Source organism: Ictidomys tridecemlineatus, chromosome 11 (genome assembly GCF_052094955.1).
Source record: "Ictidomys tridecemlineatus isolate mIctTri1 chromosome 11, mIctTri1.hap1, whole genome shotgun sequence".
Classification (NCBI taxonomy): Eukaryota; Metazoa; Chordata; class Mammalia; order Rodentia; family Sciuridae; genus Ictidomys; species Ictidomys tridecemlineatus.
This window is the reverse complement of record NC_135487.1, coordinates 42,801,112-42,828,018: the sequence shown is the minus strand read 5'-3', so window position 1 is coordinate 42,828,018 and position 26,907 is coordinate 42,801,112. Positions and strand designations below refer to the sequence as shown.

The 26,907-nt window shown below is 44.9% G+C and overlaps 1 protein-coding gene across 1 annotated transcript in view; it reads left to right on the top strand.

Moving 5' to 3' along the window:
* Window positions 1-26,907, top strand: part of Plpp3 (phospholipid phosphatase 3) — an 82,112-nt gene that overhangs the window by 32,890 nt on the left and 22,315 nt on the right. The window contains exons 2-4 of the mRNA XM_005326024.5: window positions 7,312-7,469; window positions 20,903-21,183; window positions 21,593-21,650. Coding sequence (XP_005326081.1) covers window positions 7,312-7,469; window positions 20,903-21,183; window positions 21,593-21,650 — 497 coding nt within the window. The remainder of the gene's footprint in view (window positions 1-7,311; window positions 7,470-20,902; window positions 21,184-21,592; window positions 21,651-26,907) is intronic.

Below are 26,907 nucleotides of genomic sequence, written 5' to 3'. Positions count from 1 at the left end.
AGGAAGACTGAATGTGATTGTTTGTGTGGGAGCTAGGACATGCTGGGCACACATGTGATTCTTGCAGTGTCCTGGCTCTGGGTAGCCATGCTATGAACAAATACCCTTGGTTTCTAAGGGAAGCCAAGGCAGTGAGAGCAAGTGGGTCTGTAGAACTCCATCTCAACATCCGAGGAGGAAGTATATTATTTGTTCAAGGTTAAATGCACTTGGAAGAGCTCTGTAGTTGACTTTTTAGGTTGGTAAAGCCTGCACAGGCATTGCTCGTGTGTACTCAGCAAGAAAGGCTAACTGTTTGTCCCCATCTCTGAATGAACTTTAGAGTCAGATGGTTCTATTACATATCCTACCTGTTCCTCTTTTCGGGAGAGTGAACACAGAAATTGCAACTTCTCTGACTCTTTGTTCTCAGATGTGTTCTAGCAATTAAGTTAGAAGATTGTATTGTATTGAGAGTTAAATCAGCTAACATAGCCAAAGGTCCTAGCACATAGTAGGTGCTCAATGAATGCAAATGCATGCCCAGCCTTGAAAAAGCAGAAGGAAATCTCGGGAAGAGACTCAGCTTTACTAGAGTGGAGGTGTTACCAATCCTGTTGCCCTGGTAGTTGCATCTTACTAGAAATAAAATATTGTATTTGTGACATCTTTAATGGAGACAAAGAGGTCTGGGGCTCTCTCAGTGAGAGGCATGGACTAGGTCAGTTGCTGACCGGTTCATTCTATTTCCAGGTATATGTGATGATCCTTTTAAAAATCTTAACTGAAAAGGTCCAAACAGCCAAAGCTAGAGATTTCAAGAAAACTGATATTATTTTAAAGCATAAAACGTTTTCATTGTAATCACTTTTTTAAAAAAAAAGAGTTTTTCACAACCATGAGAAGACTAAAGGCAAGTTTCTCTTTGTCAGGGAACCTGAGGCTTCCTGAAGGTGGGAGACGCAAAAGCAGTGTGGGGTCTTGGTCCTCTTTGTCCCCAGCACCTAATGCAGCACCCACCTTTTGTAGATTGTCCACGCTTGCTCACCGAATTAAACTAAAGGGGTCAGGAAACCTAAGCACCAGGTTAGCCTGGATCTGCTGGCGGTTCCTTCCATTGTACCATGTCACTGCCGTTGGTTTCAACAGTCTTCTTTTTGTGAGAAAGGGCCTGGACTTTCTAGCATTGAAGAATGAGCATTTGTCAAGGAAAATCTCTAGCCCCAGAATATTCCTGTTCACACCAGCCAGCGGCAAGTGTTTTTCATGGCAGCCTGTTTCAAAGGTGAAGAAATGCCTTCATAGGAAACTTCATCTTGGCTGCTCTGGATTGTGTCCAGTCTAAAAATCTGGACAAATATTGTAAACCAAAGAAAGTGTGCACTCTTCTAAGACCAGTAGCAATTAATTACTTTAAATAGAAGCGCTGTCACTTACAAGCAACGTAAATATTTGTATTTTGAACCTCTAAGTAGTAGCTGAGTTGACCATTCTGACCTTAAGTGATTAAAAAAAAAAAAAGGCAATTGGTCATATTTGAACAAGGAATACATTTATAAAGAAAGGGGAAGGTCAGGTCAGGGAGGAAGAAAACATGCACCAAAAGAGAGGAGGCAGACCTGGGTTCAAATCCCAGTGACCCATTTACTCATTTGGGGACTTTAGAGAAATTTATAAAGTTGCTGCCTTCAGTATTCTGTTGGGTACAAAGGAAAACAACAGTCTACCATTTCTATAGACATGAAATAAATGAATTCCAACTAGACTCTGAACCCCTTGAAAGTAGAACTCCAGTGTCTTCTGTCTGTATTTCTGATTTCTAACCTAAATTGGTGCTATTTGCTCTGCATTTTAGTTGACCTGCTTGATCTTTCTGATCCTCGGTTTTTTCATTTGTTAAATGGGTGGAACCGCACCTTCTCATTACTCTGCGCTGTAGGTAAAACATGTAAAGTTCCAGTCACAGAGTCCGACTAGCTGCCTAATTTGAGCAATTATGCTGTACCAGATGCCTGCACATGTACTCTGTATCCTGTATTATTTTGTGGGTAGGTACGTAGGCTTTCTGCAGATGTTAGTTTAATTATTACTCTTGCAGATCCTAGACTTTGCTCATCTTAAGGTACCTACAGATTGGTTTAAGTGGAAAATTGGAGAACTCTCAGAAAAGGCACTTGAAAGACTGGGTCCACAGGAAAGATGGGAAGCCCCCTCTCTGTCGCTCTCTGACTTTGGTCGTGCAAAGACTGGAATGGTTTCTCTTCATTCTCTCCCATTCTCCCCTCTCTTTTCGACCTCACCCAGGGACTTTCTAAACAGCACCTCGAGAGAAGGAGGCTGTGTTTAATTTTGTGCAAATGTGAAGCTGTGGCTGCAGGGAGTAGGGCTCGGGGCTGGGTCACTCTGGTAACACTTCCCACATGACTTTATCAATGGGTGGGCCACGAAAACTTAGCCTGTGTTTTCTTACACCCCACCCCCCAAACCACCCAACCTGCCCAAGTGTTGGTTTTTCAAAGCCAGAGAAGTTTCAAAGGCCTGAACCCAACACAGGGGCCTTTCTTCCTGCTTTGATTTTCTGCCCATTAAGTGTTTGTCAGTGAGTTCGTATTTCGCCTCCTCTGCAGCCTACACATCCCAAGAAGTCCCTGGAGGTATAGGAAGTTAATGGATCTTGATTAAAAGAAGAAGAAAATGCTTGAATCTGGTTTTAGGATCACCATATTATTATTATCTCTCTCCTCTCTGTCTTTCTCTGGCGCTGCTTTGCAAAAAGCTGGTAATGCACAGTTTATTATCAATAAATCTAAAGTCCAGGATATTGGCTTCAGAGTTTTGATTGGATTAGAGGTGTGTGTGTCTAATCAGCATGTGTGTGGTGCACGGCCCGTGAACGTCAGCACGTGCTGTTGCCTTGATGGTTCCAAAACGTTTTCTTTTTCTTTTTTTTCCTTCCCGGGCCATGAGAGTTAACGGAGCTTCAGTTAATTTATGAACACTCAGGTGCCTCCTGCTCTCTGGTTTAAGTGACTCACTTTAGAAAGTATTCGACATTTAGAGTCGGATCATTTGAACCTCATCCAGCTCCATCGCTTACTCTGGAAAGTCACTTTAATCTCTTTTTGAACCTTAGGGTAGCTTAATGTATTAGTTTTTATGACAGTTTCTCCTATTATCCTTTGGGCCACTGGAAGGTTGGGACTTGGCCTCTTTTCATCTTGGTAGCTCAGCCAGTGCCTAGGATATAGGCATAGCCAGGTTTGTCCGACTGCAGTGGTTTATGTGGGGACCCTCAACACTGTGTAGGCAGAGAATAGTTGTCAAGTAAGTGCTGGCCGTTGGGAGTCTTGGTGCTCTTCTTCCCCGTCTTTCCTTCGTTTTCTACTTGTATTTCTCCTCCACCCCTGGAGCAGAGTCTAAACTTGTATTCTTATAAAAACCATCCGTTTTGTGGTTGCCTGCATTGGAATCCTTAAACTGCATGGATTTTTTTGAGCATTCTTAGTCCATAGCTCCCAGAAACCTCTCTGATTGGCGTCAGGGTCAACTCAAGCCTCTCATCCCTTGTGGGATACCTTTGCTGATCCTGGTAGACTGGACTTAGTGCCCTTGCTGCAGTCTACACAGAGGTCTTTCCTCATACTGGAGAGATTTGAGTGCACTTATTCTGTGACTTTGTCACACCACCACCACTTCTCCAGAGTAGCTGCTGTGACAAGTCACCTTCAGCATCTCTCAGTCCAGCACTGGAGATTTTCTTTAGGCAAAATGGCAAACGACTGTAGTGATGGATAATAAAGATGGTACTCGTGTAGGAAATGGAGACTCTGCTTTGGAAAAGGACAACTTGTTTTTCTGTGTCCTCAAAGCAAAGCATGGGCTTGTGTCTCTTGAGGACTTCCCAGTTGGGGACTGTTTATGCATGGCCTGTCAACTGAAGGCAATCTGAGGTTACCCGCTTTCTGGAGGGAAGTCAAGATTTGACTGGCATCACTCCCCCCACCCCCCGTAATACTGCAAGTTTGGAGGGGAGGCAGCAAAAGCCTTTGGGTTTTCTAAATGCTATCTCCATGCCTTTCAAGCAAATAAGCAGAATATGTTCAGATCCAGCTTCTTCTCCGTTTGTGGTCATCATCCACATAATCAGAACCGGAACCCCTCCCCAGCCATAGGCAAAGAAAGAAAAGGATTTGGATTGTTCCAAAGAGAAGGCAAAGGAACTGAGAGGACAGATTTTTTTTTTTTTCTAGCCATCTCTGCAGGACTTTTTTCCCTTCTCCTTTTTAACATTAATTCACTGTCCTTGTTAGGTTTCAGACTCTGAATTGACATGACCCAGTATCATTGCCTTGAATTTCTTCCACCTAAAAATTCTTGACTGGTTTTGATGATGTCTTCCAGCCTGGACTGTAAGCTCCCTGAGGCCAGGGTCTGGGTCATGTTTGTATTCCACAACTTAATATACACAGTTAAGGGTCAATGAATATGTGTTGAGTAAGTAAATCCATGAATAAATGAACACATCAGCTTATCATCTCAATAGTCCTAAAGTTGGATTTCATTCTTCCCATGGAGCACGTGGGAAGGGGAGACTTGGAGGTGGGAAATCACTTGCTCAAGTAATAGGGAACAGAACTGAGACCATTAACTGAGTTCTGTCAACTCCAAAGCTCCTTACACGTGTTTTATTGTCCTTAGAAACATATGTTTTACAGGCCTATCATGTGAACACTATTAAAAATAGAAGCTGGAGGCCTAGAGCATAACACAAGGGTAAGAAACTCAGAGTCTATTCCCTCCCTGAGTTTATTAGCAACGCTTTGGCTCCCAGGCACCATGGAGGCTGCAGCCGGCTCGGACTCGAAGCTAAACTTTTTTTTTTATCATGATGTGTGGAACTTTAAAAGTGGACTATTAATATCATACGGCTGGCTTCTCAGCTACTTTTCATCGCCAGTTGGGTCACATTTCAAAATGTTTGGGCTGTGGATTGAAGATGGGGTTTGAGCCCATATGTTATCTCTCCCCAGGCGTGTCCCCCCACACCCGAAATGGTCGGCTGACTCCTGTCACTTCTGAGCCAGAGCATTCCTCCTTTGCCGCCCCCCTCCTCTGCTCTGCGGCACAGAGTTCCAAGAGCTAATGGTTATTGCCTTCCAGGGCCCCTCTGTGTTTACTTTGAGAAGGTCAGGCACAATACTGTGGTGTGTCGCTATTCTTTCTTTTCAAAGCACCAGTATGAATTTGATAAAGTAAATTGTTGTTCTAGCAGGAAGCAGTTAGGGGTCACAAAATAAATAGCCGTAGAATTCAAATAAATCCAAAGAATAAAACCAAATAAATCCATGTGCGTATGCATGGTGATACATAAATACACTTTTAAGAAAGTGAGCATTTTTATCACTGCCGGTCTGGACCAAAGTAATTGAAAAATTGTGGAGTTCATGGTACATTTTTTTTTTTTTTTTTTGGAGGCGGTCTGGGGCTTTAGCAACGTGACATGAATTTAGTTCTTTTAAGTAACTGCTTATCTCGAGATTTTTTTTTTTCAGCTAATGAATTTCACATTTGGATGAAACCAATTTGCAAAGTTAAATTAGGGATTTAGGCATTTAGTAAGGTGGACTGAGGAACCCTAAATGAGCTAACCATTCTGAGTCTCTGTTCTTTTCACCTGGAGTTGGGAGAGACTAGTGCTTCAATGGTGCTTTAAAATGACCTTTCAGGGTTATTGAAAGAGTCAATGGGAAAACATTTATAGTGTCTAACACACTATTGGTGATCAGCCAATGATGGTTGTTATCACCAAGATAGTTTTTGTGGTCTTTTTAGTCCTGAGGTTCAGTAAAACCTCTAGTCCTCTTACTCTGTGAGGTGGCGTTGGAACCTGGTATTGAACTTGGGCAGTAGGAGAGCAAGAAATATTTCAGTGTAGAGAACAGCAAGAACCAAGATGGTCACTGGGTGTTCTTCTCTGAGGGGTGGGTGTGTGTGTGTGTGTGTGTGTGTGTGTGTGTGTGTGTGTGTGTAGTGGGTGGAGGAGGAGAGGAAAGGAGGGGAGAGGAAACTACAAAGCTGGGGAGGAGGTTCAGGTCATGGGCAACTCCTGAGGTCAGGCTTAGGGAATTTATCTCACCCTGGGCAATGAGGAGCCCTTGAAGATACTCATGGTCAGAGCCCTTCAGGAAGTAAACTAGTGGATATGTAGGAGACATTAGGAGCCAGGAAACCAATTTGGAGACTGCAGTAGTGACCTCAGAGTTATTATGGGCATGTACCTTTTGCTTCAGGGTTTTGAGGGACTTTTCTGGGCCAATATTAGAATCCATTGGCCATGACCTTGGAGAGAATGGCATCTGAGCTGGCCACTGATTACCAGCAGCAGCTGCAAGAGCCACCTGATTTTCCAGTGCCCTTGGGCTCCTCTCCAGGACTGCAGACGATGAGGCTGAGCTAGACTCTGCTGTCTTGTCAATGACTCTGAGCATTGAAAGAAAAGACTTGAAAATAGCATTCATTCAGCAGCTACCCTGTACCCGACACTGTGCTAGAGCCTTTATGTGTGTGATCTCATTTAATCATTGCCACAACTCATTTAATAACTGTGATGAAACTGAGGCTCATGGAGATGGAGTGAGGGCTGGAGGTTGCACCCACCACAAGGAAGTGGTGGATTTGAGATTCACATCTAGGTTATCTGATTGCAAGGCAATTAGCCTTAGAGTGAGCTGCCCAAGGGGAAGCGGGTAAGAGCAAAGAAATGATGTCTTTGGAGGCACAGTGGGTATCACAAGGTTTGACTGTATTAGTAATTATTGATCCTTAGGCTGGGAATATAGTTCAGTTGGTAGAGTGCTTGCCTCGCATACACAAGGCCCTGGGTTCGATCCCCAGCATTACACACACACACACAAAAGTAATCATTGATCATTAATAATTAATGCTAGTCATTATCAACAAGACAATTTTGTGGACTTTTTAGTCTAGAGGTTCAGTAAAACTCCTAGTCCTCTTTATGAGGACCATTAATTAATCCTTAATGATTAATTGACCTTTAACTGTTAGCAGGGTATTGTGGAGCAGGGTTGTGGAAGAACCTACCCTGGTTCTTCCAATACCCTCCTCTGATTTTGGGGGGTAAGAAAAGAGGATGATCCCTATCATGGAATCTTCTTATAGCCCGTGGATTGCTACAAATGAAAGGAATTAACATTGCTATCAGTGTCATTTAGAGAGGTTTCTCCTGTCCTTGTTCCTCTTTGCTACCTTGCACTGATTCTTTTTTTCCCCCCTTTCCTGTTCTTGTTTTTCCCTGTATGTGCGTGGTTGCAGCGGGCCTGCCCTTCATCATCATCGAGACAAGCACCATCCAGCCTTACCATCGAGGGTTTTATTGCAGTGATGAGAGCATCAAGTACCCACTGAAAACCGGAGAGACGATAAATGACGCCGTGCTCTGTGCGGTGGGGATTGTCATTGCCATTCTTGCGGTAAGTGTCGGGTCTCCACCATGTCCACCTTGTCTTGACACTTTTCCTGTGTTATGGTCTTATAGGACGTCTGTGCCAACAGAGATGTGTACACCAAGCCAAGGGAGACTTCCTCCAAGTACAAGCCAAACAAAACCAATGGAGAATTCTCCCAAGTAGAATTTTACTGAATGCTATTTATTGTCTGCCATTGATATTATTACTAAAAGCCCACATTTACTGTGCAATATACACTACGCACCCTTTTAAAATATTTTTCACACATTATCCTCAACAATCCAGTGGAGTCTAAATATTATTCTTATTTTTTTTCTGCAAATTAAGAAACGAAGGTTTCACTGAGTAAGACTAATTTGCTCAAGATCACTTGGTTAATAAGTTGTAGAGTTGAGATTTGAACCTAGTTATCTCTTACACAGATCTGAGCTCTGGGCCACTGTGCGGGAAGTACCTTGCCAGCTCTCTCAGATGTTTTCTGTGTTCTTTCCATGCTTTTTCTGCACTTCAGCTTCAGTGACTATGCCACTGGTGTGCTCTGGCATAGTGTTTAGTTTTCCTGCCAATGGCTGTGGCACCAATGTAATAGGATTTGGAGCCCAGCAAAAAGATTCTAAACCTGGTCCCCCGATAACAAGTCACAGACCTCTAAAACCAGCAATGACCATCTTGCATCATGGTGCTGCAATAAGGTATAAAAGGGATTATGAAAATTGAAACACTTTACAAACTCTTAATTGCTGAGCAGGTTACTCGTGTGCAGGTGTAAAGTCCAGACTTACAGGTCCAGGGCCTCCAATAAAGGGTGCAGTCCTCATTGAGGATGTTACAGAAATGAGCCGTGGACTTTGACAAGATGCAGAGTTATTTTGAGCCATGGTGACCTCACGAGAATAGGGGTATGGCCCACACGGGCCCTATTTGGAAGGTCACCACCCTATTTTAGTGTGTCCATTTAAGGCAGAAAAGGAGGAGGATAATTGAAATCCAGTCTTGTGATTTGCAAGTCCTACATTGTCACAGCTTCCAGAATTTCCTAAGCCTGTTTTCTGCCCTTGAGCCCCGGCCATGTGGGTGAAAGGGATAAGTGACACATCCATCAGGTTTATAAATCCCTTTCGCAGATCTTTCGAATCACGTTACTGTTGAGCACAGTGTGGTAACTCAACTTTGGCCTGTATTAGAAAGCTAAGCATGAAGAGAGATAATATTTAGAACACTAAATGTGAAATAAAGGTTCTTGTCCTCATTATGGAGATGGAAAATCCAAAGCTTAGAGGGATTCTATGGCTTAAAGTCTGTAGTCAGAAAACAATCTGGTTCAAGCCTACGCTTGGCTTATTTCAAAGCCTCTTTCCATCATGAAGACTTACCTTCAAGATGGCTGCCCAGCCCTAATGAGCTGCTCCAGGGGATAGGCGGTTGGCTTATCTTGCCTACTCTAGATCAGATCTACGCTGCTGATATTACAGGAACCACATTGCATGAAGTTTTTCTTCGGACTTGCCCACTCTGGGGGTGGGTTGTTAGCTTTTGAGACCCCTCTTTGTTTTTTAATAACATCGTAAACCAGGCGCACAACCAACAGTTTGAATTTGGGGAGGGGGAAGGGGCCTAGTAGAATTCTTTCCAACCTTTAAAAAGAAAAACAGTCCATTTGGCAACTGTAGTAGTTTCTCAGAGGTGGACTAAGGATCTTTGTTGTGTTCAAAAGCTGAAAAACGAAAGGTTTAATTTTACCATTTGTTCCAAATTGGTGGCTATGGAGTTGGGCTCTTTAGGAAGAATGACTGTTCCCGGAAAAAGGTGTTTGTGGTGGAAGGCAAATAATTGCACAGTATCTTGGGATCAGTTTGAACAGGTGCTTTTGACAGCTGGAGGATCAGTTAATTGAATGCTTCAAAGGAGCACGTTAGACTCCAGGAGTGTCCTGAGGTAAGAGCAGCACAGGATGGCTCGGTCACATGTCTTCCTATCTCTACCTGGTCGTGTTCCCATCTTGCCTAGTGGTCTGCTTCCAGGCACAGCACAGTGGAGAGGTAAATTAGGAGGCTTTCCTAATCCGAATTAGGTGACTCATTGGTGCCCCTGACCCTCAGTTTTCTCATCTGTGAAGTGGGAGTGGTGTTGGTAGTCCCGGGGGGGGGGGGAACTGGGTTGCTGAAAGAATTAATGCAATAATGTCTGGAGACACACAGGTAGCCACGTGCTACCTGAAATGTGTGTGGGGAGGATGGTTCTGGGTTCTCAGCTGTCCTGGTCAGCAGCTCCTCGCCTGCGGCTTGCCAAGGCCAGTCTCCACCTCCTCCAGCGATGCCAGTAGGTCTAAGAAAAAAAAAAAAAATCTGCTTTTCAGAGCTCAGTTGTGCCTGTCCTCTTCCCTCATGTCATGTTGATGTTTTAATTAAAATGCTGTCTGAATTCTCGGGTTTCCTTGAAGCAGACCTGTGCTCTAGGCCTTGGTTATAGGGCAAGCAGAGGCGTTGCTTCCTTATTCTATGTGAGGTCAGCACGATGATTTTTCTACACCTTGGAGAGACACCAGGCAAGACAATGCCATACTCATTGCTTTCCTTTGTTGAGTTCTGCTGTGTGCCCTGGACTGTGTCCATGCATTTCACCCTGGAAGAGACCCCGAAAGCCAGGTATTGTTATGTTTAGCGTGGGGCAAAGGACATACAATCCAGGTCTGATCTGAGCTCTTGTCCTGTGGGACATGTGTCAAGTTCATGAATCTCATCGAGCCTCCGTGGAATTATCTGTTAAATGGAGAGAGTATGTCTATGGACTAAGGTTTTGAAAATAAAATGAGCTCCTGTCAATAAAGTGACTCAGTGCCTGGCATATACAGTCTGCTCAGTAAATATTAACTATCTTTATCATAAATGAGTGAACAGAGTCAAAAAGTGAAGCGACTTAGCCACAGCAATATATCTGATAAGAAGAGATAAAAAAGGTCCCAATCTTTCCTTGGAGTTACTGAACTAGAACCCAGGTCATTTGAGTCTCCCTCCTTTGCAGTAGGACTTTTGCCTCCTGATCTGGCTGCTGTTGCATGTCAGCTGGAGGCGTGGGTGAAATGTGGCCCCTGATGATGTCAACTAGCCTGCTTTCCTGCCCTACCTACCAGGGGTACTCCAGGAGAAAAATGCATGCAGAGGCCTCAGAGGCCAAGTGCAGAATTTGCTTTGGTTTGCTCAACTCTGGAAAAGCTATACAACTTAACAACAGCGACACCATATTTCCCACTTTTCCATCCTGGCCATAAGAGCCTGGCTGGCTTCATCCAGAACCGGCTTCTGATCAGAGGACATGAGTGACCCTCATGGAGGGGGGCAGGTTGCGGGGCTGGGAATCTCATCATCTTGCTACCCGCTGTCCTGGGCCTTCTGCTGCCGAATGTTAGGTCTGTTTGAAGCAGCAGGAGAAGACTTGCCTGATTTGGAGGTCATGGATCCAGGATGGACAGCCCCCACAACAAAGGAACGGAATGGCAGCGGAGACCAGGGTGGTGCAAAGATGCAAATCATCAGAAGTTATAGGGAAAGCAGACACCTTTCTGTGGCAGGACTTATGGAAAAACTTGGTCATTTTGACCTCTTTTTCAGATGTATCTCAGATTCTGGAATTATAGCATAATAGGAATTCCTTCCAAATCCACAAAGCAGTGGTTCCTATCCCTGCTTTGCAAAAGCTTAATGACTCTAGCAGCAGCGAGATTAGAAGCAAGCAGTAAAATCCCACCTCCTAGCTAGCCTCCCTTCAGTTGTGCCTTGCACTGTGTTATGAAGATTATTCTAAGCAAAGTTTTTAATATGGCAAAAATGCTCAGTATTCTTTTTAAATAAACATGGGCTCAGTACTTGCTTTAGTCAGACCCCAGAAAGGATTTATATAGATTCTTAATACCTAGGAATTGATGCATGGGTGAGTCATGGATGAATCCCCTTCTCCTTCTCGCCATAAAAATGCTACTTTCCCTCCAGGACCCCTCAGCCCCTTGAAACTGACTTCTGTAATTATTTTCCTAACTAAAGAAAAAATCTCAGGCTTTGGCATCATCTGACTGAGGCTCAAGTCCCAACTTCTGTGCTTACTAATTCTTTTACTTATCTTGCAGCCCCAGGGCAACCATTGACCCACCACCACCACTCCCCACCTTGGAGCTACATTTTTTTTTCCTTTTCTCTAAATTCGTGGCAGAGTTCATTTTGGTCCATCAAATGGATGATATTATATATGTGAGATCGGTGAGACCCATCCTTTCTTTTTGGAATATAGCCGTTTGCAAAGTGCACACTCTCTTATTTGCACCTGGAAGTCATTCTGAGAGGTGGATTGTTAGAGCTGAGACATGTGGGGCTCTAGGGTATTCAGTGACTCTCCCATAACTGGCAAGGCCAGACCAGGAATCCTCTGATTCATAAACCAATGCTTTTTAAATAATGGTGCCACTGCTGCCCTCTAAGCCAGCTCTTGACTAGGCATCTCTGGCATGCTAGATACTGGGAACACAGTGGTGAGGCTTAGTCTAGTATAACTGCATGTTGTCTTGTGGCCCTAAACCCCATCTCAGCTGGCAAGTACCACCTGTAATAGGGTGTCTTGTGATGCATTCCTGCCCAGGTCTTGTCTCCCCAGCTAGATCACAGTTCCTAGGAGACAGAGGCCAGTCTTTTCCTCTGGCACACGGTAGGAGCTAAATAAAAACCAAGTAGACATCTTGAGGAAGCATTCTGCTGCCTCCTCCCAGGCTTCTGAAGATTGTGGAGAACCCTGGGCCCACCTCTATTCTTGCAATGTCTGTGCTGAATTGTCTTATCTGTTTACTGGTCTATTTCCTGCCCATCCTGTTAGCTGCACAGGGTAGGGATTGATCTGATTTGATTTTTATTGCTAGTGCAAGGCAAAGGCCATGGTACTCAATATCATGTTTGTGAAAATCGCCAAAGAGGCCTAAAATTATGGGCAGAAAAACAAAAGCATTTGGCCACATGGATGTCGGAGGCTCTGTGGAGCAGGGGCAGGTATCCTGTTTGCTTCCTGAAAAATCTTAAATAGGTTCCATGAGGTGCATGGGAATACACTCTGTGCCACATGCAAATTTGTTGCTGGAGAGACAAGAAGAAGAGCTTAATACCTCCAGGACTTGTTTATTCAGGATCAGGCTTCGGTTTGCCCACATCTGGACTTCATTAGTCCCCCACCCCCATCTCCCTTTATCTGCAACAACTCTGCCAAGAAAACAAGGCTCCCCAACATTGCCTCCTCATTAAAGGCTGGTCGATTTTCAACTCTGCAAAAAGTGAAGTTGTGCTGGCCCAGCAGTGTGTTAGTGGGAGACCCAGTCCCCTGGTTTACAATCCACTACATCTGTGCAATTACCAAGACCACCAACAGAGAGAGGCCACATGAATCCTTCAACTGTGTTGTCCCCTGATCAGATGGCTATGAGTTTTTCTGAGACCTTCTCCCTGGGGGATGCTGGGAGGGACATCTATTTGGGATTTAACAAACACAGTCATTGAGGTTGTTAAATCTGGGATCTCGTGTGTTCCCTTTCCTGCCACCCGCACTCACTCCCATCCCTGGGAAGAGGTGACACTGGCAGTGATTCTTAGTTATGTACAGCTTTTAGGGGTTCATGACTTTTGGGAAAATGTGCCTGATACCAAGATGACAATAGTCTCTATTTCAATTGATAATGCTCATGAGGCTGGAAAATATGTTGTGTGAGTCAGTATGTGTTGGGGAAAGGGGTAGACCATCAGATTGATGGAGCAAAAACTAGTTTACCTTATCATAAATCCTCTCAACAGCTATGCAAGGTAGGTATTATATTTATTTCATTTTATAAATGAGAGAGGACACTGGAGCTTGAAAAAGCAAAGAGATTAGTCCAGGATTACTCTGCTTAGAGAAAGAGGGACCAGGAATCAAAACTCAGGTCTGTCCTGCTTTGAAGTCCATGTGTTTTGATGGACAGTTATTGAAGACCCATGCTGTGCAGAGTGCTCATTATTTAGTTAGCTGTAAAGCTTTTTGTTCCTAGGTGGGGAGGGTTCAATGTATGGAGGAAGACAAATCATACACAATACTGGCAGACGACCACCAGAGATGGACAGTGTGGTGCGATCTGTGATTTGTACAGAAGGTGAACCTGTGGTGAACAGTTCCCTCCTAACAAGAGGATATAAAATATACAGATATTGTCCTTGGAGCTTAGGGTCCAAAGGAGATGCAAGGCAAGACTCAACAAGACAAGCTGCACTATTAGACCTTCAAGGAGAGGAAAGAATTGGTCAGCAAATAAAGACAGGAGGAGGAAATGCACAGCAAGGGGTCACAGGGAGGGAGAGTTTCAGACCATCGGAACTTCTTCCTTTTGGCTTGAGAAACAAGCTGAAAAAAAATGATTCTCCTTGCAAGATCCTTCATCCCCACATGGTGTCACGTGAGAATACAGTGCTGTTGGGAGTATGGAGGAAGAATGCTTAAGGCTGTTTTCATCTGCAAAGGCCCGCATCGGTCATTGTTTAGTGAGAACTTGCCTCATTCAGTTATCACAGCAACCCTTATGCTCTTGATACTGGTATCAACCCCATCTTATGGATAAACAACTGGAGGCTTGAGAGCTCAATAGTCCAAGAGTCATAACTGGAAAAACCAGAACCCTACCCCAGCAGAGGACTCCAGTACCCTGGTTGGACTTGAACTCTGCTTTGAAGAAGGGGAGGCATTTGCTCTAGAGATCCTGATATTCCAGGCAGATGGAATTGCTCCAGAAGGGATTGCCAGAGACTTGGCAGCAATAGTGCTTGCAGGAAAACTGTCGAGCAGACCTGGAAGTGCACAGTATAAGGGAACTGACAAAGTCCAGGCAAGGAAAAAAAGATGGAAGTAAGATTGTGGAAGTCTTTGAATACTGAGGATTTTTTTTTTTTTTAAAAAGAGAGAGTGAGAGAGGAGAGAGAGAGAGGGAGAGAGAATTTTTAATATTTATTTTTTAGCTCTCGGCAGACACAACATCTTTGTTGGTATGTGGTGCTGAGGATCGAACCCGGGCCGCACGCATGCCAGGCGAGCGCGCTACCGCTTGAGCCACATCCCCAGCCCTACTGAGGATTTTTTTACTCCACTTAATTGCTAGATAATGATTAGAGTATTATTTCAAGCTATTGTGCTCGGTTTTCTCATGATTGTAAGAATGAGACCAGAGCCACGAAGGTAGGGATGTGGGGTAGGCTGGAGCTAGAGAGACAGAGAGGGAGAAGGAGGCATCTTTTGGAGGTCATCTTCACAGAAGGAATAATTGAAGGTATTTAAAGAAGCTGAGATCGAAGCAGAAAGCCAGGGGTACAACTTCAGGGAAGAGCCACATTTATGGGGTGGAAGCCAGATGTGGAAACTCAAGAAGAAAGAGAAATTAGTTTAGAAATAACAATAACAACAGCAAAAAGAGCAATATCAAGGAAGCTGAGCAAATTCAATGTTAAAAAAAAAAGGAGTACAGGGTTGTGAGCAGGCAATGTCACAGAAAGAACAGCCAAGAGACTCTCGCACGGACTGCAGAGCTGGTCACCCAGGAGCCTATGGCTATGAGTCCCTGACTTTTTGGAAAATAACAATGCTCCATGCTTCAAACTGTTTTCTTCATAAGACTTGTGTGATCAAGTCAGCCGTTGCTAATTCCAGACATAAATATTTTCTGAAGATTCTGTCTGGCCTCTTTGCTGCCCATGTTCTAGATGGTGGAGTCTTGTCATTATCTACAGAGCCCAGAAACTCCTCCGATGGCCTTGGACAAATCTATGTCCTCGTTACCTTTCCCGTACCGTGGGGCACGGATCTCCTGCCAAGAGGCGGAAGATGACCAACTGAGAGAGGAGTCAAAGATTAAATTTCTAATCGATTTCCAGTGACGGATGAGACCGTACTGCATTGCCCTCAGTAGAGCAGTCAGCTTCAGAGAAAATGTAGCTATGCTTCTGTCTCCAGGCTTAGGAGCAGAACCTTGAGACTGAGGAAGAAACTGAGATGATTCTTCATCATCAAAGGTTTGTCGAACGACTCTCTTATGGGTGGAAAGAACTTCATCCGCCTACGTAACTGAGATGTGAAAAATAGCTCGGCTCTCTGTGGTCAGCAAGGCCTTAGGTGTGCAAGGTCATCTATGTCTGTCTGTCTCTGGAGACTCTGCTGCCTGCCAGGGCATCTAGGAGACAGCCAGCTTGGCACAAGTAGTTAGAACCTTTTCTTTTCTTTCTTTTTTTATTTTTTTCAGTACTGAGGATTTAACCCAGGGGGGATTTAACCCAGGGGGGCTCTCCCCCTGAGCTGCATCCCTGACCCTTTTTATCTTTTATTTTGAGGCAGAGTCTTGTCGAGTTGCTTAGGGCCTCCTGTGATCTTCCTGCCTCAGCCTCCAGAGTCATTGGGATTACAGGTCTGGGCCACCATGCCCTGCCATGCCTTGTTTTTGATTGGGGGTGACTCACTGGCCTCTCTGTTCTCACTTATAAAGTGTCAGTAATAATTTAGTAGTTCATAGGGTTTTGTGAGAAGCAAACACAGTAGATATAAAAGTGTTTTTGTATTAAAGCAGATTAGAATATATGGAAGCTTGTCCCTCAAACTCAGCAAGGGAAGAAGATGAGTTCTCAGTCTTTTAAAAGAGAAATTGTTGGGACACTGCAAAAACGTTACCTTTCTTGGGGTAATTTCTAAATAGAGTAGAAAGTCAAAAATAAAACAAGATGGTAGAGTGGGTTATCCTTTCTGCTTTGGCTTTCTTTCCATCTGTTTAGTTCCCCTGAAATAGACATCCTAGATGAAATGGTCAAAATCCCGCATCATCTGCCGGATGTGGTGGCGCATACCTGTGATACCAGTGGCTTGGGAGGCTGAGGCATGAGGATTGTGAGTTCAAAGCCAGCCTCAGTAGTGAGGCCTGCGGCTCAGTGATGAAGTGCCCCTAGGTTCAATCCTCACTACCAAAAAACAAAAACAAACAAAGAAAAAAACCCAAACAGTATTATATCATCCACTCACACTTTGTGCTTCTACCCTGGAGGGGCAACACTTCCAAACTCTTCAGGTTGGAATGCTGTCTTTCAAGGAACTCTTGGAAGTATCTTGGAAGAGATATTCCCTGGGAAGTACGCGTTAGGTTTTTTGGTTGTTTTGTTTTTCTTGTCTCCAGTGGAAGGAGGGAAAAAACACAAGCAAAATTTTGGGAGGTGTTAGGTGCCAGGCAGTTGGCATATCACCTTATTGAAGATGCAGTCCTGCTAGGCAGATATTGTTAATCTTATTTTATAGATAGGGTCCCCTAAACCCAGAGAGGTGAAAAGTCACTTGGCCTAAAGTAAGGGATGGGATTCAGACAGATTTTTCTTTCCCAAATCGTTGCTTCTCTCACCATCCCATGTTCTGTCCTTTCCAAAAAAAAAAAAAAAAAAAAAAAAATCGCTCCTAAGTTTCTTCAAATTTCCTTTCCAGAACAGTTGAGTATTTGTAAATATGTGGGCAGCTGAACTCTCTTTCACCAGAAGAGACAGGAAGAGCAGCTCCTCACTCCAGGAGACAGGGTCCCCACCAACGGCAGCCGCTGGCAGGCAAGGACGGGTCCCCGTTCTGTCCCCTCCTAGCTGCACTGCTGTGCTTCCCCACTTTATGAGTTTCCAGCCTCTGTGCCAAGGGCTTTAACAGGCAGGTAGGGAGAAGCCCCGCTCGCCTGGCAGCCTGCCACCACCCCCAGATCTGTGGCTGGCTGTTCCTGAAAGGCCTCCACATTTTTCTCTGCAGTGAAATTTACATATCAGAGCCTTGCTGACTGAGGCAGAAATGAGGGCCCTGGGGGGGTGGGGACAGAGCCTTTGGAGGGGGCAGAGGAGGGAAGAGTTCATTTTATGACCCAGGAATAAAAACATTGTGAGTAATGAATAAAGTCCGAAAGCTATAAATCTGGGACTCCCGCGCGCGTTCAGTGTGTAACGTGTCGGAGAACAATTTAAGCCCTCGCCTCTCCTGTAGGCTAGGTGCGGTGTTTGGGTTGCCTTTCACAGCCCGAATTTCATTAAATGGGCTTTTAAAGGTTAGGATTACAAGAAGCCAAGTCCGGCTGGTTCATAATGATGATTTATGGCTGTGTTGCCGACTCCCCGACCCTTCTGTACAAGGGGATAGAGAAAATACATAATTTGTTGCTCATTAACTCCAAAATCTGTCAGGGCTGCCCCAGAAGCCATGTGGTCCTGGAGTCATGTGTCTGCTAAATGGCTTCAGCCTAGCCCTGTCCTCCAACGCCATTGCTGTTCTTCCCGTGGAAAATGGTTTTCATTAACATTAGAAATAATAAACTTGTCTTGATGGAGACTGCTGGGGGTCTTTGCATCTGAGAAACAGAGAATACCTGGACTTTTCCTCTTAACTCCTCCATTGACAAGCCTCACATCCTTCAGATCTACCCAGTGCTTAGACGAGATTTATCTTCTTCGAAGAGTTGCAGACCAAAGAAACTCAAGTGCAGAAGAACTCGAGTAATAAGAAACGGCCATCAATGTCCTTAGGAACCCAAGGTGCCAGGAAATGCGCTCCTTTTTACCTCTTTATCTCCCCCAGGAGAGGAGAAAGGGTTTTAATTCACAGTTTACTATTTGAAGACTGAGGCTGTGTGTGACGAGGGAAGTTGTAGAATGATGGGAGTTTAGAGCTGGGGACAGCCCTTGAATTGTCATTGATCCCTTCTCCCTGAGGTGACTGAAGCCGAAAAGTGACTCGCCTGAGATTAATCATGAGTGCATGTGAGATGTCAAGGTGCCGTCTAAACCCACGTGTCCTCTCTCAGCCTCAAGCTGGAAATCATCCTGGTGGCTGCTCAAGCAAGCCGCTTAGAAACAGTTTCCTCATCTGAGCCAGCAGCTTGGTTCTGGGAACTCGGGAGCAATCCTGGGGCAGGGGTGGTGTCCGGGCTGTGGTTCTGTTTTCCTGCCTGTGCTGTTATTCATAAGCAACCTTCCTCTGCTGTGGTATTACCTTTGCCTGGTTTGGGAAGCTTGTGGTGGAGGGAGGCCCGGAGAGTTGAGAATAAATGTCACTGCGGTGATGAGGGGAATCCAGTCATGGAATCCAGTGCCATGATTCTGCAAATGAAGAACCTGATACCCTGAATTCACTCAAGTGGGGACACCACCCCTGGCCACTGGACTCCTTCAGGGTTCTTGCGTGCATATAAGACACGTGAGGATGATTTATAAATAAAGAAGAATGAGAAGGTAGGGGAACATGATTGTGGAAATCAACATCTGGAACTCGTTAGCCTGTAAGGTTACATAGGGTAAAAGTGTAAACAGGTTCAAAAGGGGGTTAGATCATGAACGGTAGGAAAGAATGCTGGACAGGGAGTCAGTGCACCTGGGTCTAATCTTTAGATGTGAGTTAATTTGGACCTCAGTTTCTTCTGAACATAATGGTCCCTTTCATTTCTGACTTGCCATGCTTCTCGGGTTTTAATCTTTGCAACGTGTTATCAAAGGGCCCTTGGTAATGTTCAGGGGATATTTCCAGTTTCTCAGAGAGGAGCTCTAGGACTCTCCTCTCCTCCCTTTCATTCACTCCTTCAGCCTGTGAGCACTTTGCAGGGTTAGATATGAGTTGTCCTGTCTCAGGGGATGTAGGCTAGGCCAGGATGCTGGTTGGATTGGCCTCTGCCCATGTCCCCGTCATAGAGAATCACACTCAACGTGACCTGGGAAAACAAAGTCGCGCTTACAGATCCCACCCATGTATCGACACAGCCTCTCTGTGCCAGCATTTGCAGTGACAGTTACTGATCTCACTTCTGCACCTGCCGGTCCCTGGGACCAGCTGGTGTTTCCGACCTACATGCTGCTTTCTTTCCACAGACTTTGGGACCCTTGAAGACCTTGATCAGACCTCATGACACCTTCCCCCCCAGTGTAAAAACCTAACGGGAGCCTTTGCAAAGGAGTGCCCGGATATGCCAGTCTATTGCTTCCCTTGTGGTCATGAACGGCTCTCTACTGGCTGAAAGGGCAAATGTGGCCCTGGGAGGAAGTGGGAAAGGATCTCTTGTGGTGAGCGATGAGTTGACCAGTGCTGTCCTCAGGCTGTGGTTGCAACCAGGAAGTGGCCACAGCTGTGCTGTGGAGTTAAGGGGAGCAGGCTGTGTGGTGTGCATCACCCATGTCAAATAGGTCCTCGATAGACAGACCTATGCACATTCACCTTACTGAGCAGAGCTGCCCCAGTGTTGCACGGAAGACCACTCAACGTGACCTGGGAAAACAAACAGGCGGTTTCAGGCAAGTAGCAGACACCGTGGGACAGAGGAAGGTGTGCAAATTTAGACACACTTGCTGACCTTTGCGACCTGAGGAGACAACACAGGCTGACTCAGAGACATTCATGAGCATCAAAGGCATTATACTGAAAGTCTCTTGATTTTTTAGACTGGTGTTCCTTTTGCCATACCATACTTCTGAAAAGTAAAATAAAAGCATCCCTTTCTATAACTTGGTGCATTTCCCATCCATATTATTATTAACCCATTGTTATTGTGAACCCACTGCTCTGCAAAGGTGAGAGCATTCTTTCATGGAGAAGGGCTGAGATTCAGGGATGTTAAGTTAGTGCTAAGGACACCAGGCAGGTGGTAGAGCCTAGATTTAGCCTCAGGACCTGCCTGTGGGGGTACTCACTGCTGTGTGCAGAAACCCCCACCACAGTATGATGTTGGCACTGGGGCTCAGGCCCTGAGCAGAGTCAGTGCTATTGGTGACACTTCACTCCAAATCCCAGAGACTTCTGAATCTTCAGGTCCCCTGACATTCTGGCCACCCTGAACCATGTCCTTGATTCTTCATTTACTTCTTTTTTTCTGTAGCAGAGCCCTTGTGTCTGTCTGTCTGTCTCTCTCTCTCACTCTCACTCACACACACAATTTTCCTGCCTTAACCTCTCGAATCATTGAGATTTTCTCAAATACATAATTGATTATAAATGTTTTCTTGTTACAAAGTATTATGTGACCATGTTGGACTTTATTTTTTTAGATATTTTTATTAGTTATTGATGGATCTTCATTTATTTATTTGTTTATATGTGGTGCTAAGAATTGAACCCAGTGCCTCACATATGCTAGGCAAGTGCTCTACCACTGAGCCCCAGCCCCAGCCCCAGCCCCATGTAGGACTTTAAAAAAAAAAAAAAAAAGGAAATAATGATTATCAGTGTGATTATTCCTCTGGTGCATATTTGTGTTTACATACTTCCTACATAGAAAATTGGGCTTTTATAGATGATAACGGGTATGTAAATACTGAATATTCTACCATGACATTCAATACTCTTTACACCATCCGTTTTGGAGATGGGTCTTCACAGTGCCTAATCTGCTTCTTGTTTCCCTTTAGATCATCACAGGAGAATTCTACCGGATCTACTACCTGAAGGAGAAGTCTCGGTCAGCAGTTCAGAATCCCTACGTGGCAGCCCTCTATAAGCAAGTGGGCTGCTTCCTCTTTGGCTGTGCCATCAGCCAGTCCTTCACAGACATTGCCAAAGTGTCCATAGGACGTCTGCGCCCTCACTTCTTGAGTGTCTGCAATCCCGACTTCAGCCAGATCAACTGCTCCGAGGGCTACATTCAGAACTACAGATGCAGAGGCGATGACAGCAAGGTGCAGGAAGCCAGGTGAGGTGCCACATCAGCATTCCCAGTGGCCACAGCGTGCACCCCTTCCATGCAGAGCAGTTCACGGAGCACCCACTGAGTACCTGTAATGCTGGGCTCTGGTTTCGATGGGTGAATAAGGGCCCAGACCCTATTCTTGCAGGATTCAAGATTGAGTCACATGATTGAGACAGATATGTAAAGAAACCATTATGATACAGCATTTGCTAAGTCCATTCATTTATTCTTTCTTTTATTTATTCATGCGTGCCTGCTATGTTCCAGGCATGTGTCCAAAGCACCACCACAGATGCAAGAATGAACAAGACACAGTGCCTGCTCTCAAGGTCACAGTCTAGGGAGGGAAGACAGACAAGCGAGTATCAGGGATGTGAATATGCCCTTTCATGGCCCTTTCTTGCTCTTGCAGGAAGTCCTTCTTCTCTGGCCACGCCTCCTTCTCCATGTACACTATGCTGTATCTGGTGGTAAGTACCTACCCTCTGATTAGCACCGAGTCCAGTCCTGGCTTGAATCCCTCAGAATCATTAGGGACAGACTTCACTGTGAAGTCCTGGAAAGAGAGGTTTGCTAGGAAAGTTAGGTTTTATTCTGGGCTTGGCCACTGCCTGAGCAGAAGTTATTTAATTTCCAGGCTTCTTCCACTTTTCACACAAAAATAGCATCTGCCATCTTTCTTGGTAAGGATTGTGGATCCATTTTGAAATTATAAAGGGATGAAGACACTCATATGCTTTCATGGTACAAGCCCTGCTTTCTGGAAATCCATTAACTCATTTGATCCTTAGAAAATAACCTTATGTTATAAATAATATTCTCTCTGTTGTGGGAAAAGATGACTAAGTCAGGCTCAGAGAATCCACCAAAATTTGCATAAACACCAGAACAGCTGCTCAAATCCAAGCCTGGTGATCCAGCTCCTCCCCATATTCCCTATATCAGTTCTCCATCCTCCTTAAAGATCATCATCATCATCTGACCACAGAGAGTGGTTTTGAGGTTTACAAGCATCGTTGAGGACACCTGGCCTCCTCACAACACTGTCAAGTACAGAATCCTTATCCCTATTTCTTGAATCCAGAGATGAAGGTCCAGAGAGACCAAGGAGCACATTTGAGATTCTTCAGCCAGGGGTGGAGCCATGGTTTGAATTCACAAGCTGTCCTTGCCCTGGCTACGTCTGCCCTGATTTCCTGGGATGCCTGGGCGGTACAGGAGGAGCACCCTCCTCTCCCCCAGCTGCCTGACAGCAGGCTGTTTGTTTTTCTTTGTCAGTTGAGTTTGGTTTTCTCTGCCTTTCCTCTCCCCTCAATGAGGTCTGTGTGCCAGGGCACTTCCTGCTTCCAGCTGCCTTGGTGGAGTTCAGAGCGAGAAGGTGTTGAGAAGTCAGAGCGCTCGGAAGAGCATTAGCTGTTTGGAAAAAGATCGTTTTAATTTCAACTTATTTAAAAAGCATAATTAGGAATTGGAAAAACACCACAGAGAGATTGTCTCGTTCTCTTTTGCTTCCCCCTGTGATCCCCACTCCTTTCCAAGCCTGGAAGCCCTGGATTTCAGGTACCTAGGATACAGAGCTTAAAGGTGGCCCCAACCTGTGAAAACATTACCCTTGGATCTTTTATTCATGAATAGCACTTCCTTCCATTCTTTTTGTTTGTTGGTTTGTTTTTGTTTTGCCTTTAGAAAGGATAATTTAGCAAAGATATTTATGTTCCTGCTCCATGTGTATATTTTACCCAGAGCTGGAAGCAATTTTACAAATGTAATTTCAGTGTTTTGTAAAAGTGCTTAGAAGAGTTGGGTATGGGTTCATTTTCTTTTTTTTTTTTTTTTTTTTAATGTTCCTTCATTTTATTCCAAGAGAAAAACATTGGATCATTTTGAAGCCAACACGGGGCAGGATGTCCTTTACAGCTGCCCCAAAGGTGAAGATGATGTTTTGGGGGAGCCTATTTTGGGGGCTCCCATCACCCGGGACTGTATCTAGCTTATATGGTAACATGCTGTCAGGAGTATGATGAGATGTGTTTTGATTTTCCTTTTTCTGGAAACAAAGAAACCCAAATCTAAGAAGTAACAAAATTCTGCAGCCAGTAAGAGACAGAAAAGCTACCTGAAGTTTAGTCTTGAAATGACTCCACATTGTGGTCTATTCTTTCCATTATGTTGTGCTACAAAAACCCAAACCAAACACAGACAAATCTCATCAGGATAAGCTTGGGGAAGATAACCTCTTGATCCTAACTCCAGTTTCCACTGAAGGAGACTTGCCTTTCTACACAACTGCTTTAATGGTTGAGACGTCCCTACCCTCTCCACCAGGCCCATGTACCCCACTCCATCATTACTAGCTGAGGTTATGGCAAAGAGACTCTGTATAAATCATGAGCGAGGAGTGATTTTCTGTCTTCTTCTTTCACCTCTTCCTCTTTCTTTTCTTCCCCTTCCCCTTCCCCTTCTACTTTTCTTTCTTCTCCTTTTTTATTCTTTTCTTTTCTGTATTGGGGATTGAACTCAGAGGCACTCTATCACTGAGCTCCATCCCCAGCCCATTTTATTTTTTATGTTGAGAAAGGGTCTCCCTAAGTTGCTGAGGCTGGTCTCTCTAACCTGTGATCCTTATGCCTCAGCCTCCAGAATTGCTGGGATTACATGCATATGCCACCGTGCCCAGCTATAAGGAGTGATTTGAAGATTTATTTGTGTCTCTCTGAGGGAGGAAAAAATTCTGACACCTTCCTATTGTTTGAAGGTAACAAGGAAGGAAGGAAGGAAGGAAGGAAGGAAGGAAGGAAGGGAGGGAGGGAGGGAGGGAAGAGAGGGAAGAGAGGGAAAATGAGATGAGACCCTGATCCCTCATCTTCTAAGCCTTTTATCACTCCTCCCACATCGTCAGGCCACAGTGCACACTCTTGGGAACATGTACCCATTCAACATTTACAACCCTCAGATGCTGCAGTCTGGCTGGGCACAAATTACGAGCCACTCAAGCAGGAATAAACTTTATTTCCAAAACTCCCGCGAATCACACATACGTGGCCTTCTCCCAGGACACACCACCCCAACCCCAACCGGCCATCCCTCCTCCAGAAATCCCTCCTACCGCACTTCCCCAACCAATGAGAGCTCCAAAGTAGCAGGCCGAGGGAACAGCAGGGGTCTAATCTCCCATTGAATGCACATCTTAACATAATCATTATCATCTCCATGGCTTGCTGGAGTCACCTTTCAACCAAAAATGCCATGCGTCATTCCTATGGCTCTTAGCACTCAGACACCCACATGTACATGTCCCTACACACAACTCATTTTTACCTGTAAAGTCACCTTGGCCTGAAACAACCTCTGAAGCAAAAGGCTAAAGATGAGAGTGGTGCTGTTTGCCAGGGTGATTTGACACAGAAACCTCATCCCTTATAATAAACAATTTGCAAAGTTTTGTAAAGAAAGTTCCAAGGCACTGTAGCTGCCTGTCAGAGGAGGCAGGAGATCCTGCAGTCAGTTAGAGAAGCCCTTCCACCCTCCCTGATGCTTTTGTGTTTCAGGAAGTGCAGGAGTTGGGCCAATGGACCCTGGCCTCCTCCAGTAAGCCCTTTGCTTTTGCTAATGTGACCTTGAAGGGTTGGGAGACCACTTCTGAACATACAGGGAGAATCCAACAGGCATTACTATAGAACCAGGAACCAGAAGTGGGGGATTAGCTTAGAGACTCGGTGTACTCATCTATCAAGTGGAGATTGTCCTGTCTGTTCCACAGCGTTCTTGCCACTTTTCCTACCTGGACTTTCACTTTCCTCATCTGTCAAATGAAAGAGCGGGATTAGATGTTGTCTACACATCTCATCTCAGCATCTCTGTGGTTCTACTAGAAAGAGTTTTTTTTTTTTTTGTCTGTGTGTAGTGCTAGGGCTTGAACCCAGGGCCTTGTGCATGTAAGGCAAGCACTCTATCAACTGCGTCCACTTGCAAGAGGTTTGAAATGCTCTCTGTGTTAAAAAGAAGATGGGAAGCTCTCAGGGACAAACACCTACACTGCATACAGTTTGAAGACAGCAGAAGATGAGAAACACTAGCCGGCCCCACTCCTGCAGCTGCCATCTATGGCCTCCCTGGCTTTGAAGGGCACTCCATATTAGGTTTTGATTTGCAAAATGGGTAGCTTGGAAAAACCATGCCCCAAACACCAAATTATATCTGGGAAGCTTAAGGATGAGGTTAAGGTTTGTTAGATATTAATGCGAATTCGAATATGAAAAATCCCACAGCATCTATAAGCATAAAACTTTGCTTCCTACCTCTGAGCCTTGGCCTGCACACCAGGGGACCACATCTGGATGGGTTCTGCACCTCTATGTTTAGGGGTTGAGGATGACTTGGCTGTCTGGATAAACTACAGGGCAAATCCCAAATCGTGTAGCACACCTGGTGTCTCCTCTTGTGCCAGGTGTTCTGCTATCTTCTGGGGTTACTGAGATGAATCAGACCCGGGCCCTGCCCTCAAGGAACTCACCTATTCATTGAACATTCATGATTTGTCAAGTGTTTAGTGAGTGACTATTATGCACCAAGCACCATGATAAGAGTGGGGAGATGGAGATTAGTAAGGAGCAGTCAGCCCTTGGAGAGTTCAGACTGGAGGCGTAGGTAGACAATAGCAGTCTGATGCATTGTGCAGAAGGGGCAAGGGGATGTGTACTTTATCATGGGAATTGTGGCATCCATGCTAACCTGGAACAGCAGGTGGCACAAGCCAAGGAGAGCTTCTGGTAGGGTTGGCCCCATGAAGACAGGAGACATTAGAAGAACTTCCTGTGTGCAGGTGAAAGGAGGATAGTGATTTGGGGGATTGGCTTTGATGGCTGGAAGGACACAGGGAGTGGAAGGCACACTTGAGAGTTGATCACCAGCCTTTGGGATCTTCTGTCCCAGCTCCTTCTTTTGTAGCAAATTTGTGTCGAGGCCTTTCCCCAGCTGCTATGTTTCTCCCTCTAGGTCTGTCCCTTACCCCTTGCCTTTCTTAGGTCACTTTTTCAGAGAACTTTACCCGATCACACTGTTTAAAGTGACAGCCCCATCCTCCTTTGTAGCCTTATTTTTTACCTCTTAGTGTCTAACCAGCTACCTATTATATATTCATTTGCTTGTTTGTCTCAACTAAATTGTAAGTTCTACTAGGGAGAACATTCTTTGTCTTTTTTTAAAAAAAATATTTATTTTTTAGTTGGACACAATATCTTTTATTTTACATTTATGTGGTGCTGAGGATTGAACCCAGTGCCTCGTGCATGCTAGGCGAGTGCTCTACCACTGAGCCACCACCCCAGCCCCATTTTTTTTTTTTTTTTTTTTTTTTTAGAATTTTAACATTTATTTATTTTTTCTTAGTTCTCGGCAGACACAACATCTTTGTTGGTATGTGGTGCTGCTGAGGATCGAACCCGGGCCGCACGCATGCTAGGCGAGCGCGCTACCGCTTGAGCCACATCCCCAGGCCCCCCAGCCCCATTTTTTGTCTTTTGAGTCACTATTGCATCCCACTCCCCAAAGCAGTTAAGTACGCAGTGAACATTACATGAAGGAATGAGTGAATCCCAGGCCGTCTGATGCTCAGAGGCTGTGCTCCTTTCCTTCCAATCAGAATTTTCTTTTGCCCCCTCATCACTGACCGAGAGACCACAAAGGGCCGATGTGGTGTGGGGAAGACCTTTTCTTTGCCACTACAGA